Raw genomic sequence first — 15,502 nt, 5'->3', positions numbered from 1 at the left:
CTGAATAATAGGCTAGTTTAAAGCAGAAGCTGTTTTAACACTGCACTTCTCATCAGTTCTGTTGGGATCCTCACCCACCTCCCAATGTCCCTCCCTCCACTGCAGGTCGATAGTCACGAACTACCAGCACTTCCTGGCCTTGGCGTTTGCCATCACAGAGGTCAACAAGGATCCGGCTCTCCTTCCCAACACAATGCTTGGCTTCCACATGTATAAACACAAGGACCTTGCCAGATGGATGAATCAGAACAGCCTCTCTCTGCTGTCCACTCGGGGGCGAATGATGCCCAATTATAAATGTGACCGGCAGGATAAACTGCTCTCCATTCTTGGGGGTCTTGACTCCAAATCTTCCAGAGAAATAGCATCCCTAACAGGCATGTACAAGATCCCACAGGTAAGGGGATCCATAAGGGATGGATATGAGAGGCCTGCAGATCGCAGGATCACCAAGATGGACAGGGCAATCTCTGAAACAGATTTGCCCCTGCAGTGTCTGAGTTGCCTGTATTCTGGATTGGAGGAATCGGGCGCCCTGGCCCTGTTCTTGCTGTGATCAACTAAGGCAGCTACCCCCCCAGGGCTTGGGGGAGGCCCCACTCCCATGACAAGGTGACATTTGTCTGAAGTTTACGTATAGGGCTATCGATGCCTACTAGTCCTGAGGGAGACATGCGACCTCCAGCAGTATCAGAGGCAGCAAGCCAATGTACACCAGTTGGAGGGGAACATGACCATGGAGGTGCATAAGGAAATCATGCTGTGATTGTGGGCTTCCCACAGGCAGCTGCTTGGCTACTGTGTGAACAGAATGCTGGACTAGATGGACCTTTGGTCTGATCTGGCAGAGCTCTTCTTATATTCATATTTCCATTTAAAATGGCCCATGTTTCAGCCACACACCATGGGATGTCAACAGAAAGTGTTTCAAGTGGGGGCACTTCAGGGATGTCTTTTTCAGCCCCACTAACATTGCCTCCCATTTTCTATCTTGCGTGTCTCGATGCCTTTCCATGAAGAATGGATCCAGTTTGATCAAATGCAGTTCAGTGTAAGCAAGTGTAATGTGATGCACCTTGGGGCAAAAAATCCCAACTTCACCTACGTGTTGATGTGATCTGAGCTAGCAGTGACTGACCATGAATGAGGTCTCGGGGTTGCGGTGAACAGCTCAATCAAAATGTCAACCCAGTGTGTGGCTGCTGTGAAAAAGGAAAATTCCATGTGTGGCATAATTAGCAAAGTAGCTGAAAATAAAACTTCCATGATCAAACTCCACTTATACAAATCTAGGGTGCAACCACACTTAGAATCCTGTGTACAGTTCTGGTCACCACACCAAGGAAGGACATTGCAGAGATGGCAAAAGTGCCGAACAGGGCAACTGAAATGATCAAGGGGCTGGAACAACTCCCCTATGAGGAGAGTCACAACATCTGGGATTGTTTATCTTTGGAAAGAAGGTGAATAAGGGGAGAAAGGATAGAGGTGTACACAATGACGCATGGCCTGGAGAAAGTGGCTAGGGTGGCATTTTCTCCATCTCTCATAGTACTAGAACCTGGGGTCATCCCATGAGGATGAACAGTGGGAGCCTCAGGAGAGATAAAACGAAGGACTTCCTCACACGGCGCATAGTTAAACTGTGGAACTCAGTTCCGCAACATGCAGTGATGGCCACCAATTGGGATGTTTTAAGAGGGGATTGGACACATTCCTGGAGGAGAAGGCTATTACTGGCTACCAGTCCTGATGCCTGAATGCTGCCTTCAGTATCGTAGGGACGATGCGTCTGTATGCCTGTTGTGGGGAACAAGGGCAGGAGTTGTTATTGCACTCATGTCCTGCCTGTGAGTTTCCCACGAGCATCTGGTTTGCAGCTCTGGGAACAGAATGCTGGATGAGATGAACCCTTGGTCTGATTCAGCAGGACTCTTCTTAGGTTGCTATGACCAAACTATTATATATGGGGAGGGCCAGAAAGCCCCCAATACATTTCTAGAATTTAGACACAAGAGCCCATTCACTGGACTGCTACGAAATTCTTTAAGGTTACATGCATGCTCACTCTGACTTTTGGGGGTGATATCCACACCTGGGGAAGACTTAACAACATCACAGTCCTTCACTTTATTTTTATATATGTATTTTTAACATGTCCATCTTCCTTCTGGATAGCACTTTATGCATCCACGGTCAGCTTTAGTAGTCCATAGAAACTCATGCCATTAAAACTGTGCTAGATGCCCAAACATTCTGCTACAACATAGGAAATTCCTTCCTTCAGCTCGGTTATGGCTTTTTGGACCCTGCTCAGGGAGGGGAAGGGCCATTCCCTTCCTTCTATCGGATTGATCCCAGTGAAATTCCTCAGTATGTGGGCTTAGTCCGGCTGCTCCTGTATTTCCACTGGAACTGGATTGGGCTCCTTGCTCCCGAGGGTGACAGCGCTGAACATTTCATCCAGACACTGACCCCAATGCTCAAGCAAAATGACATCTGTGTGGGCATCTCTGAAACATTCAATCCAACGGACCCACTTTATCGGCGTCGGATAGAAAGTAGATCTAGTTCTTGGTTTGAGCCCCAAGTGATGATTTTCTTTGGGGAGTCCAGTACTCTATGACAATTAGCACTGTTGTTGGAGAATCATGAAAGAAAGACCAGGAGCCCATTTAGGAAGGTTTGGATCCTGACATCCTATTGGGAAATGGCTGCAGCAGGAGCCCCCTCAGGTGGGGAGTATCTAAAAATCTTCTATGATGCTTTGCACCTCAAAGTCCACACAAGGGATGTGCCAGAATTCCAGCATTTTCTTGGGGCATTAGATCCACTCCAACTGCAAGAAGTCCTTCTCCGTTTTTGGTGGAAAAGGGCATTTAGATGTCAGTTTCTGAAATCAGGCGAAAAAACCTCTCCACGAGGAAAGAGAATCTGTACTGGGAAAGAGAAGGCAGAGGACCTGCCACACTACCTGTTCAAAATGAGCATGACAAGTCACAGCTACAGGATCTACAATGGTGTTTATTCTGTGGCACACGCATTACATGCTGTGTCTGGATCCAAACGTGGACTGATGGGGGGAGGCAGGAGGCTCCTGGACATCCAGCCGTGTCAGGTAACATCCTCTTTCACCCTGGGCAAGTGTATGAAAGCACCTCAGTGATTTCTCAGTGGTCTGATCCTGGAAGCAAATGGGGGGCCTGGGAGAAGTGGAGTCAGCCTTTCTTAAGCCCTGAAGAAAGACGTGTCCCCATGGAAATGCTTCTGTGGCCGTCCTTTGCATTAAAGAGCACTGGAAAGGGAGGCGGGGATAGAGGAGATTCATGGCACTTGCAGAATAATTTTACAGTTGCAACTATGAATAGTGAGGAGGGAGGAATTCTTATCCATAAAGTGGCACTGTTCCCCAGCACACCCCTGAGAAGCAAACAGTAGGCAGCTCCCCCCATCTATGTTCCATCTTGACAGCCAGCTGCAAAACCCCAGATGTTGCTCTCTTTGCTGCCATGAGTAAAACCTCTCCAGCTCCCACTCAAAGATAGGAGGGTGTGTTGTAGCAAGTAGGCACCAGCCAAAAAAGCCTGAACTATTCCACAAGCATAGCCGAGCAGAGATGCCAAAATAAGATGCATCTTAGGCAGTAATTTACTAATGGAGTCCAGGGAAAAAAACAGTCTCCTAACTTGATGGCAGTTACAGAGTGTTAGAAGATGCCAGAACTCATTCACAATTTCCCCCATTTTCTAAGTATCTCTTGCTTTTCAGATTCTTGCCTCTTTGAGGAGCATCCGCTTTAACAACAGCGCTGGAGATGAAGTCTCTTTCACGGAAAATGGCAAGAGATGGGATATCCTGAAGTGGATCGTCTTCCCAAATGGATCTTTTTATTCTGTGAAAGTTGGGGGAGTGGATTCAGGGGCTCCCCCAGGCCAAGACTTCACCATTCACCCTGAGGTGATTGCATGGGCGACAGAGGTGGGGTTGAAGGGAATGTTCTGGTGTCAGCCTTACACCCCAGTTGGAACATGAACGCGGCAGGACAGGGGCACCCACCCAGTTCAGGTAGAGCTGCAGGACGAGGTCGCCTTCTCTGTACAGAGAGAGGTATGGAGCTCCGTCTCTCTCTCTCTGCACTGAGGGGGAAAGTGGATGGGATGATCTTGCTGATATAATGGGAAAGGGAAGGGATTTGCTGGGTGGAGGCTCCCTGTCCCCTTAGCCTCGTCTGGATACAGCTGGTTCTGGCGGTAGAATTGATGTCTTGCAGAGGAGCCTCTCTTACAACGGTGCTGAGAGATTCAGCCCTCCTGTTGAGGATAGTGCAACGTCGTCTGCAAGTTAAAGGGAGGGGGCAGTTTGGCATTAAGCTAGTCAAAGCATTGACATAGCTGGCCCTAGGACTCTGTAGCCCACCGTGGCCTCCTGTTTCTTCCTCCCCTACCCCCCGCCTTTCTCCATTGCTGGGAGTGCACCTGGCTTGCTCTCTCTCCTGCCTGAACACAGAGAAACTGACTCAATGAATTCTTGTTTTGAAACTGCAAGCTGTGCATCCATTATATGCAGGATGATGTGTGAGCAAAGCTGTTCTATTTCTTAACTAAAGGAAAAGTATGGCCACTATACTAGGGTTGGCGGAGAATTTCTCCCCGAAACTTCGGGGGGCCGAGCGCCAACGTGTTCGGCCCCCCGAACAAGTTTCGGGGAGAAATCCTCCGAACCCCCCCGCCCCCTGCACCCCCCCTGGGACGGGACTTACCTTCACCGAATGTCCCTCCCGGTGGCGGGTCCGGCCGGCGGTTCGGCGGGTGTTCGAGCGGGGCGGGAGCGGCAGCCGGTCTTTCAACCGGCTGCCGCCGCTGCCATTGCAATCAAAGAAAAAAAAAAGCCCCCTGATAGGCTACGTGATGATTCACGTAGCCTATCACGGCTAGATTTGCAAAGTCAGCCATGATAGGCTACGTCAATCGTCACGTAGCCTATCACGGGTGACTTTAAAAAAACAAACAAACGTGTACGGATAATGGTGGCCCCCATAGGGAGCCGCCATTCCCGTTCCTTATTTGGTCGCTGTAGTCTACGTAAACATTTACGTAGACTACAGCGACTAAATAAGGAACGCAAATGGCGGCTCCCTATGGGGGCCGCCATTAGCGTACGTGCTTTTTTTTTTTTTAAACTCACCCGTGATAGGCTACGTGACGATTGACGTAGCCTATCATGGCTGACTTTGCAGATCTAGCCGTGATAGGCTACGTGAATCGTCACGTAGCCTATCAGGGGGCGTTTTTTTTTTTAAAAAAAAACTTTTGTGTTCGCGGCCGGGCGAGGCGGGAAGCCTCCTCCCCGGCCTGAATTTCGGCCGGGGCGAGGCGGGAAGCCTCCCCCCGGCCTTAATTTTGGCCGGGGTGAGGCGGGAAGCCTCCCCCCCCGGCCTGAACTTTGCGGGGGGAGCAGCAAAGCGCCTCCCCCCCACTGCGAACGTCCTTCGACGACAGGTAAAGGACTTTCGTCTACCCCTACACTATACATGTGAATGTGGGACTTGCAAATCCTCACTCTGCTAACCTGCCTTTCTAATAAGAGGCAGCGATACCACGTATTTCCGATCACCTTGCAATCCCCTCCATCATGCAATGGGAGACTCTGTTGAGTAGCTGCATTCAGTGCAATTGTTGCCAGGTGGAAATCCTCCGCTGTTTGCCTTTTTCCTTTCAGGAGGTGTCCGTCGCGAGGTGTGTGGAGAAGTGTTCTCCAGGGCACCAGAGAAGAGTTCCAGAGGGGAAGCCGGTTTGCTGCTACAGATGTGACCGTTGTCCAGCAGGGACAATTTCTAACTCCACAGGTACCTCTGACTTTGAGAGCCACATAAAAGTGCAGACCACACTGGGCTAAGAGTGAAGTGCGGACAGGGGGAGGTCATGGACAAGGGGACGTGTGCCATTTGCCCTAGGAAATGTTTTTGTATAAATACCATTCTGGATGGCGTACCTCTGTTATTTATTTATAGAATCATAGAATCATAGAATCATAGAATAGTAGGGTTGGAAGGGGCCCACAAGGCCATCGAGTCCAACCCCCTGCTCAATGCAGGAATCCAAGTCAGAGCATCCCTGACAAATGGCTGTCCAGCCTCATCTTGAAGGCCTCCAGTGTGGGAGAGCCCGTCACCTCCCCAGGTAATTGGTTCCATTGTCGTATTGCTCTTACAGTCAGGAACGTTTTCCTGTTGTTCAGCCGGAATCTGGCTTCCTGTCACTTGAGCCCATTATTCCGTGTCCTGCACTCTGGGATGATCAAGAAGAGATCCTGGCCTTCTTCTCTGTGACAACCTTTCAAGTACTTGAAGAGTGCTATCATATCTCCCCTCAGTCTTCTCTTCACAAGGCTAAACATGCCTAGTTCTTTCAGTCTCTCTTCATAGGGCTTTGTTTCCAGTCCCCTGATCATTTTTGTTGCCCTCCTGTGAACCCTCTCCAGCTTGTCTGCATCCTTCTTAAAGTGTGGTGCCCAGAACTGGACACAGTACTCCAGATGAGGCCTAACCAGTGCTGAGTAGAGGGGAACTAGTACTTCCCGGGATTTGGAAGCTATGCTTCTATTAAAAAAAAGTAAAGGTAAAGGTGTCCCCTACCAGTCGTGTCCGACTCTAGGGTGCGGTGCTCATCCCTGTTTCTAAGCTGAAGAGCCAGCGCTGTCCGAAGACGCTTCCGTGGTCATGTGGCCGGCATGACTGAACACCGAGGTGCACGGAACGCTGTTACGTTTCCTGCCGAGGCGGTACCTATTTATCTACTTGCAATGTCTTGCTTTCAAACTGCTAGGTTGGCAAAAGCTTCGACTGAAGATGGGAGCTCACTCCGTCACGCAGCACTCGGGTCTCGAACTGCTGACCTGCAGACCTTCCAGTCTGAAGTTCAGCGTCTTAACCACTAAGCCACCGCGGCCCCCATGCTTCTATTAATGCAGCCCAAAATAGCATTTGCCTTTTTTGCAGCCACATCACATTGTTGGCTCATATTCAGCTTGTGATCGACAACAATGCCAAGATCCTTCTCGCTTGTACTGTAGTTGAGCCACGTATCCCCCATCTTGTAACTGTGCATTTGTTTTCTTTTTCCTAGGTGCAGAACTTGGCATTTATCTCTATTAAATGTCATTCTGTTGTTGTCTGCCCAGTGCTCCAGTCTATCCAGATCACTTTGAATTTTGTTTCTGTCTTCCAAAGTATTAGCTATCCCACCCAATTTTGTGTCATCTGCAAATTTGATCAGCATTCCCTGCACCTCCTCCTCCAAGTCATTAATGACAATGTTGAAGAGCACTGGGCCCAGGACTGAGCCCTGCGGTACCCCACTCGTTACCTCTGCCCAGTTTGAGAAGGATAAGCACACTTTGAGTCTGATTCTGTAGCCAACTGTGGATCCACCAGATCGTTGTTTCATCTAGTCCACTTTGAGCTAGTTTGCTCATCAGGATATCATGGGGAACTTTGTCGAAAGCGTTGCTGAAGTCGAGGTATATGATGTCTACGGCATTCCCACGGTCTACAAGGGAGATTACTTGATCAAAAAATGAGATCAGTTTGTCTGGCAGGACTTGTTTTTGACAAATCCATGTTATGTGCAAAGTATTCCTGACTTCCTTAAGAAATCTATTCAAATAATAAAATAAAGCCTATGGATGTCAGAGAATTCCGGCATGGATCTCAGTGAGGCCAAATGCCAGTGCATTCGGCCCCCCGAAATCTGTGGCGGAACGAAGTCCCGCCCCAGCCCACCCCGAAAGGCATGCGAAATGGGACACTTCCCTGGTGCCGTTCGCGCTGCTTTGCGAATGGCGGCCACATCTGCGGCCGCCATTCGCTTCCCTATTTTTGCTGTGATAGGCTACATAAATACTTACGTAGCCTATAACGGCTAATGCAGGGACGCCATTTGCTTCCCCGTAGAGGCCATGATAGGCTACGTAAATATTTACGTAGCCCATCACGGCAAAATACAGAGGCGCAAATGGCATAGCGGCTGCCATTATTGCGCATGTTTGTTTTTCCGTGATAGGCTACATAAATATTTACATAGCCTATTACTGCCAGAAAGCAGGAACGCAAATAGTAGGCACCATAGCCGCTGCCATTTCCATCCACAGGCTCCACACGGCATCTGCAAATGCACCTGGCCTGTGGCTCTGTGGAGTTGCTGCAGAGTGGAGCCGGCCAGGTTATGATTTCGGGGAGAGGTGTGGAGCGCCTCCCCACCCCCGTGAATCACCCCACCGAAAAGGTAAGTGACTTTCGTACATCCCTAATAAAGTCTCCCAAGAAATTACTAATACTCAAAACTGCAGAATATGTCCTGGCTCCACTTTTCATGTATATTTATTCTAGAACCATGGGCAGAACATTGACCAGGGCAGGTGGTTGGTCATCCATATGCCAACTGGAGGACATTACTCCAATGCAGGGATACTGCGGGTGCCCAACTGGGTCTGAGAGTCTGTTGTACTCCCCCTGCCCCACTCGCCCCCGACCTTGGCTTGGCGAGCCCCTGGGATGTGCCGGACCCACCTGCTTGTGCCCAGGGGCTTCCTGTTCTCCAAGCAAATTGCCATTTTAATGCAAGATGTGGGATCTAGTGTTTCGTATATGTAATGTTGCGCACAATGGTGGCTGGAAAGGGCCATTTCCACAACATTAGAGGCCTATCCTGTTGTAGAAATGGCCCTTTACAGACACCGTTGTGCACAACACTACATATATGGAAACTAGAGCCCCTGTCTTGCATCAAAATGGTGGCTCACATGGGGGAATGGGCAGCTGCAGGGCTCTCCTGGACCAGGGCTCATGCGGCCAGGCTTGGGTGGGTGGGCAGCAGGGGCAGCGGCTCCTGCATCCAGCAAACTTGGACTCAGTGAGTCCATCCACCCCTAATCCAATGTCAAACAATTTCCCCCTTTTATCTAGGGATGTCAGAGATTTCCGCCACGGATCTCAGTGAAGCTGAATGCCAGTGCATTCGCCCCCCCAAAATCCATGGCGGAACGAAGCCCTCTCCCCCCAACCCCCAAAAGGCATGCAAAATGGAGCACTTACCTGCTGCCATCTGCACTGATTTGCGAATGGCGGCTGCCGTGCAGCTGCCATTCGCTTCTTCATCCTAGCCGTGATAGCTATCAAGGCTAATGCAGGGATGCCTTTTGAGTCCCTGCGTTATCCTGATGGCCAAAACTTAAACAAAAAATGATCAGAGGTGTACATTAAGTTTGAGAATGGCTATTTCCATCCCTGTCCTTGAGGGCTGAACAAGGCTCCACTTAATGAACATCGTGTCATGATTGCGATATTTCAATCATTGTTGCTCATTCCAGATGCAGCTCGCTGTACCCCATGCCCAGAAGATCAACACCCAAACAAAAACCAAGACCAGTGTATCTCCAAGAAGATCCATTTCCTTTCCTATCAAGAGACACTGGGGCAAATTTTAGCTTCTCTAGCTCTTTTCCTCTCCTTGATCACATCTCTAGTACTGGCAACCTTCATTCAACACCGTAACGCACCAATCGTCAAAGCCAACAACCGAGACCTCGCTTATGTCCTCCTCATCTCCCTCCTGCTCTGCTTCCCCTGCTCCTTCCTGTTCATTGGCCAACCCACAAAGCTCACCTGCCTTCTGCGACAAAGTATTTTCAGCATCATCTTCTCTGTTGCGATTTCTTCCATTTTGGCAAAAACTGTCATGGTAGTTCTGGCCTTCATGGCCACCAAGCCAGGAAACATGGCCAGAAAACTCTTGGGGAGACAACTGACAAACGCCATTATCCTGGCCTGCCCCCTCATCCAAGCTGTGATCTGTGCTTTCTGGCTGATGACCTCACCACCATTCCTTAACGTAAACTTCCATTCCCTGCCTGGAGAGATCGTCATGGAATGCAACGAAGGCTCAGTCACCATGTTTTACACTGTCTTGGGTTACATGGGTTTCCTGTCTCTTGTTAGCTTCATGGTGGCTTTCCTAGCAAAGAAACTGCCCGACAGCTTCAATGAAGCCAAGTTTATCACCTTCAGCATGCTGGTGCATTGCAGTGTTTGGGTCTCCTTTGTGCCCACCTACCTGAGCACCAAGGGGAAGTCCATGGTGGCTGTGGAAATCTTCTCCATCTTGGCCTCTGGGACTGGTCTGCTGGCTTGCATCTTCCTTCCCAAATGTTACATTATTCTCCTGAGGCCCAGTTTCAATTGTAAAGATCACCTAAGAAGGAGAGGAAACTGTGATTTCAATACATTGTTAAAAAAAAACACTCCCTGCTAATTCATTTGCCCATCAATCACTCACAATTCAGCTACCTATTTGTTCTCACAGGATTTATTGTGATCCCAATTTCTTTGATTTTAAAATAAAACCACCTAGTTCACTTCTGTATTGCTGTATATTTTTATACTGACTGGGAGGAATGGTGTTTTGTCTGTTAGCTTAAAGTTCTGGAAGGCTTTAATCTTATCTATAGGGTTGGGGATGGTCTGAATGACCTTTGAGGGCACTTCACAGACCAAAGACTCTGAGCGCAAAGAGATTCAAACTCCCTCCCAACTGTGTAATTCTTGGTTCTAAGATTTCCTTAGGTAGAGTAGATGCCTGAAAGTAGGGATGTCAGAGGATTCCGCCACGGATCTCGGTGAGACCCAGTGCTAGTGCATTCGGCCCCCTGAACTCCGTGGTGGAATGGCCTGCCACCCCCCCCTCGTGGATCCCTCCTGGGATGAGACTTACCTGGGGCAGATGTTCCAGGAGGCGGCGGCTCCGGCGGCGGCTCCGGCGGTAGCGGCTGTGGTGGCTGGTCTTCCGACCGGCTGCCGCCGCCGCCATTTGCAGTCTTGTCATTTTTGTTTTTGTTTTACAACATGTGATAGGCTACATAAAGATTTACATAGACTATCATGGCTGGGTAAAAAACAACAACAAAAAAACCCATCTATGGCTGCCACCATTTGCGTTCCTTATTTTTGGCCATCTTAGTCTACGAAAATAGTTACGTAGGCTAAAACGGTGAATCAAAAAGGGACGCAAATAGCGCCCGCTACGCTATCTGCGTTGCCCTTTATTTTCGTCGTCATAGTCTACATAAATATTTACGTAGACTAAGATGGCCAAAGATAAGGAACGCAAATGGCGGCGGCTGTAGCCGCCACCATTTGCAAATACAATTTTTTTTTCTTTTTTACGCAGAGCCCTCCATGGCCAAAAATCCGGCTGCAGATGGCTCTGGCCTGGGCCTGGCCAGCTGCTCCGCAGAGCTGCTGCGGAGCACCGCCAGCCGTGGAGGATTCCAGGGGGGAGGAACAGATCGCCTCCCCCCCGTTGAGGATTCCGGGGGGAGGGACAGAACACCTCCCCCCCCATCAACATAATCTGCGGAAAGGTAAGTGACTTTTGTACATCCCTACCTGAAAGCAACCCCTCTTAATGACACGACAAGGGACAGATGATAGCCTGCAGCCTTCTGTTGGTGTGTTTCAATGGGAGATGGGATGGGTCAAGACATTGTTGGTGGGCAGAGGTGGCACGACTCATCTTTTCTTTCCCCTCACTGGACTCTTCTGGGGGAGGGTGACTGTTCTCTTTCTCTCTCCCTGAGGAATATCCTGATTGCCTTTGGCGTGAGAATAGAAACCAGCGAAGCTCCTGTGTGTCTTGGACAGTCTGTGCCATAAGTGGATCTGAAAAGGAGGTAGAGGGTTGTCTTTGCTCTCTGCAGTAAATCTTGTTGGACTCAGGGGTTCCCCTGGACATTGGAAGTGGAACAGGGCCCTGTTGGAGCACTAATGTTGTGGTTCATCACCTTATGCTCACCCTGTATTTAGGCAGAAATAACATGTCAATCACAGAGGTCTCCTTCTACGGAAAATGAACCATACCTAAGAGCTGGAACTCCTGAAATGTCTCACTGCTCAGAGTTGGGGTGGCTGCACATAAAAATGCTGCAGCCCAATTTATTACATGGATTAACCACTTGCTAGAATGTTTTTTTTAATAGACAAATTGTTAAAAGACAATTTAAGGCATTTGACTGAGTGGAATGTTTTCTTGTTTCTTTGTTGGTTTATTTCATGTTATGGGAACTGCATCCCAATTTGTTAAAGATGAATATTCAGCACCAGATATTTTAATGAACAAAGAACCAACAAGAAGACAGGATTGTCCCCTTTTACCATTATTGGTTTCCCTGGGCATCAGACCACCTGCTATTGCAATCCGCCTCTAACCCCACATACACGGTACCAAGATAAATACGAGTCAGATAAAAGCCAAATTGTCTGCAGATCACGTTCTGACAGATCTGACCCAGCCAGACCGTTCTTCATCAAAACAGTTTGAGGAGATTTGAAAATACAGCTCGATCTTATATTATCAAATGAACAGATCAACAACAGAACTTATCTCTATAAAGTGATAGGACCGTGAAGAGAACCGAATTCTATCGAATCAGGGTCCTCAAACTGCCACTCAAGAAGGCTTTCAGTACACAATTACCAGGCCTCATTCACAGGGTTTGAGAAGGTTTTCAGACATCGCCATCTTCCACTTTTAATCCTCTTGTAGGGGTGTATGAAACCTTGCTTACCTGGCTCCGCCAGGCTCCGCCAGGCTCCGCAGGTGGGGGAAGTGCTCCGTCCCTCCCCCCGGAATCCTCGCTGGGGGGGAGGTGCTCCGTGCCTCCTCCTGGAATCCTGGCTGGCCGGCTCCGCTCCGCTGCCGGATATCTGGCCACTGGGCAGCCCCGCAGGGACGCAAATGGAGGCTGTCGTAGCCACCGTCATTTGCGTCCCTGTAGTGAGCCATGATAGGCTATGTAAATATTTATGTAGCCTATCATGGCAGGGGGAAAAAAACCTCAGTGTACACAAATGGCGGTAGCCGCCGCCATTTGAGTAGGCTGGGGTTCCTTCCCCCCGCCGTGATAGTCTACGTAAATACTTACGTAGCCTATCACCGCCTCCACAGGGACGCAAATGGTGTCCCTGCATTAGCCATGATAGGCTACGTAAGTATTTACGTAGCCTATCACGGTTGAAGAAGGAGGAAGCGAATGGTGGCTGCAGGACAGCCGCCATTCACACAGCAATGCGGATGGGAGCACGTAAGTGCTCCGTTTTGCGTGCCTTTCATGGGGTGGGGGCAGTGGACACTTCCTCCCATGAGCCTTTCGTGGGTTGGGGGGCGGGGCCTTCGTTCCACGACGGTTTTCAGGGGGCTGAATGCGCTGGCATTCGGCCTCACCAAGATCTGTCACGGAATTCTCTGAAATCTGTATCCTCTTGTGTTTCCCAGCGCTGCGTCGGTCTTGTTTTTCCCTCCACAAAATCCCATTCTGGAGGAAAGAACCAAGTAGCTGCACGAGGCCTTTGGACTGATGGTGCCAGGAGCCGTCCATCTGGAGAGCACCCCCTCTCCTGACAGCGGGTGAAACCACTTCCTCTAACATGTGGGTGGTGGAGCAATGAGGGGCAGGTGGAGAACGGTGTGCCTGTGACAAGCCCTCCGCTGATCCAGATGCACAGTGCCCCCCGGAGCATCTTGCGTGTCTCGATGCCTTCCATGAGGAATGGATCTTATGAGGAAAGTTACGACATCTGGGACTGTGTAGCTTTGAAAAAATGGTGAGTAAGGGGAGAAATGATAGAGGTGTACACAATGACGCATGATGTGGAGAATGTGGATAGTGAGATATTTCTCTCCCTCTCTCAAAATACTAGAACCCGGGGTCATCCTGTGAAGCTGATTGGTGGGAGATTCAGGATACATAGCCTTCTTCACACAGCACATCATTCAGCTATGGAATTCGCTAGCACAGGATGTAGTGATGGCCACCAAGTTGGATGGCTTTAAATGGTGGTTAGAGAAATTTCTGAAAGGAAGGCTATCAATGGCTACCAGTCTGGAGGGCTATGTGCTACCTCTGGAACGAGAGGCAGTGAGCCTATGTACACCAGTGGTTGGGAACATGGGCGGGAGGGTGCTGTTGCACTCCTGTCCTGTTTGTGGGTTCCTGGTCGACAGCTGGGTGGCCACTATGTGAACAGAATGCTGGACTAGATGAACTCTTGGTCTGATCCAGTATGGCTCTTATGTTCTTATGATCTTATCTCTCTTCTTTGTCCTCCAAAATGTGAACAACAGTTTAATCCCTTTTCTTGAATAGACTGACTGGTTTCAAACACCTTGGGGTTTTGAGGTGGAAGTTGTTGTTGTTGTCCAGTCGTTAAGTTGTTTCAGACGCTTCATGACCCCATGGACCATAGCACGCCAGGCCTTCCAGTCCTCCGCTCTCTCCCGGAGTGTGCTCAAGTCCATATTCATTGCATCGGTGATGCTATCTAGCCATCTCATCCTCTGCCATCCCCTTCTCCTTTTGCCTTCAATACAGGGATGCAAATGGCGATGGCTACGACAACCGCCATTTGCATCCCTGCAGGGCTGCCCAGCAGCTGGATGTCTGACTGTGGGCGGCCGGAGCCAGCTGGCTGCTCCGCGGCTTGGCCGCAGAGTGGAGGCGGCTGAGCAGGATTCCGGGGGAGGGACGGAGCGCCTCCCCCCCGTCAAGGATTCCGGGGGGAGGGACGGAGCACTTCCCCCCACCTGCGGAACCCGGCGGAGCAAGGTAAACGGGGTTTCGTACACCCCTATATCTTTTAGCCTTGTGATACGTTCCATGGGGTTTTCATGGCAGGAATACTGGAGTGGGTTGCCATTTCCTTCTCCAGTGGACCACATTTTGTCAGAACTCTCCGCCATGACCTGTCAATCTTGGGTGGCCCTGCACAGCATCGCTTATGGCTTCACTGAGTTACACAAGCCCCTTCGCCACAACAAGGCTGTGATCCATACCGTTAATTACTTACGTAGCCTATCACGGCTGGCCACCATGCAAATGGCGGCCGGCATAGCAGCGGCTGGAATTCTGGCTGCGGCCGGCCCTGGCCAGCGGCTCTGCAGAGTTGCCACGGAGTGGAGCTGGCCAGGGAGGATTCCAGTGTGAGTGGCGAATCGCCTCCCCTCCCACCGTGGATGGCCCCAGCGGAATCAGGTAAGTGTTTCGTACACACCTAGGAACTAGAACTTCCCTGGATTTGGAAGCTATGCTTCTATTAATGCGGGCCAAAATAGCATTGGCCTTTTTTGCAGCCACATCACATCATTCGCTCAACAATTCCAAGATCCTTCTCGCTCGTAGCATTTTTGAGCCATGTATTCCCCATCTTGTAAATGTGCATTTGGTTTCTTTTTCCTAGTTGCAGGACTTGGCATTTATCCCTATTAAATGTTGTGCTGTTGTTTTCTGCCCAGGACTCCAGCCTATCAAGATCATTTTGAATGTTGTTTCTGTCTTCCAAGATATTAGCTATCCCGCCCAATTTTGTGTCATCTGCAAATCTGATCAGCATTCCCTGCATCCAAGTCATTAATAACCATGTTAAAGAGCACTGGGCTCAGGACTGAGCCCTGTG

At 49.7% G+C, this 15,502-nt stretch overlaps 1 protein-coding gene across 1 annotated transcript in view; it reads left to right on the top strand.

The window, feature by feature from the left end:
- LOC146340960 (vomeronasal type-2 receptor 26-like) overlaps positions 1-11,904 on the top strand; it is a 32,343-nt gene extending 20,439 nt beyond the window's left edge. Inside the window, exons 4-6 of the mRNA XM_084807287.1 lie at positions 106-299; positions 9,367-10,236; positions 11,771-11,904. Of these exons, the coding sequence (XP_084663413.1) occupies positions 106-299; positions 9,367-10,236; positions 11,771-11,904 (1,198 nt within the window). The remainder of the gene's footprint in view (positions 1-105; positions 300-9,366; positions 10,237-11,770) is intronic.
- Positions 11,905-15,502: the final 3,598 nt, after the last annotated feature.

The sequence above is a fragment of the Heloderma suspectum genome, chromosome 6, assembly GCF_057233095.1.
Source record: "Heloderma suspectum isolate Gila_16-S chromosome 6, 16-S_ref, whole genome shotgun sequence".
NCBI classification, from domain to species: domain Eukaryota; kingdom Metazoa; phylum Chordata; class Lepidosauria; order Squamata; family Helodermatidae; genus Heloderma; species Heloderma suspectum.
This window is presented reverse-complemented; position numbering and strand designations above follow the sequence as displayed.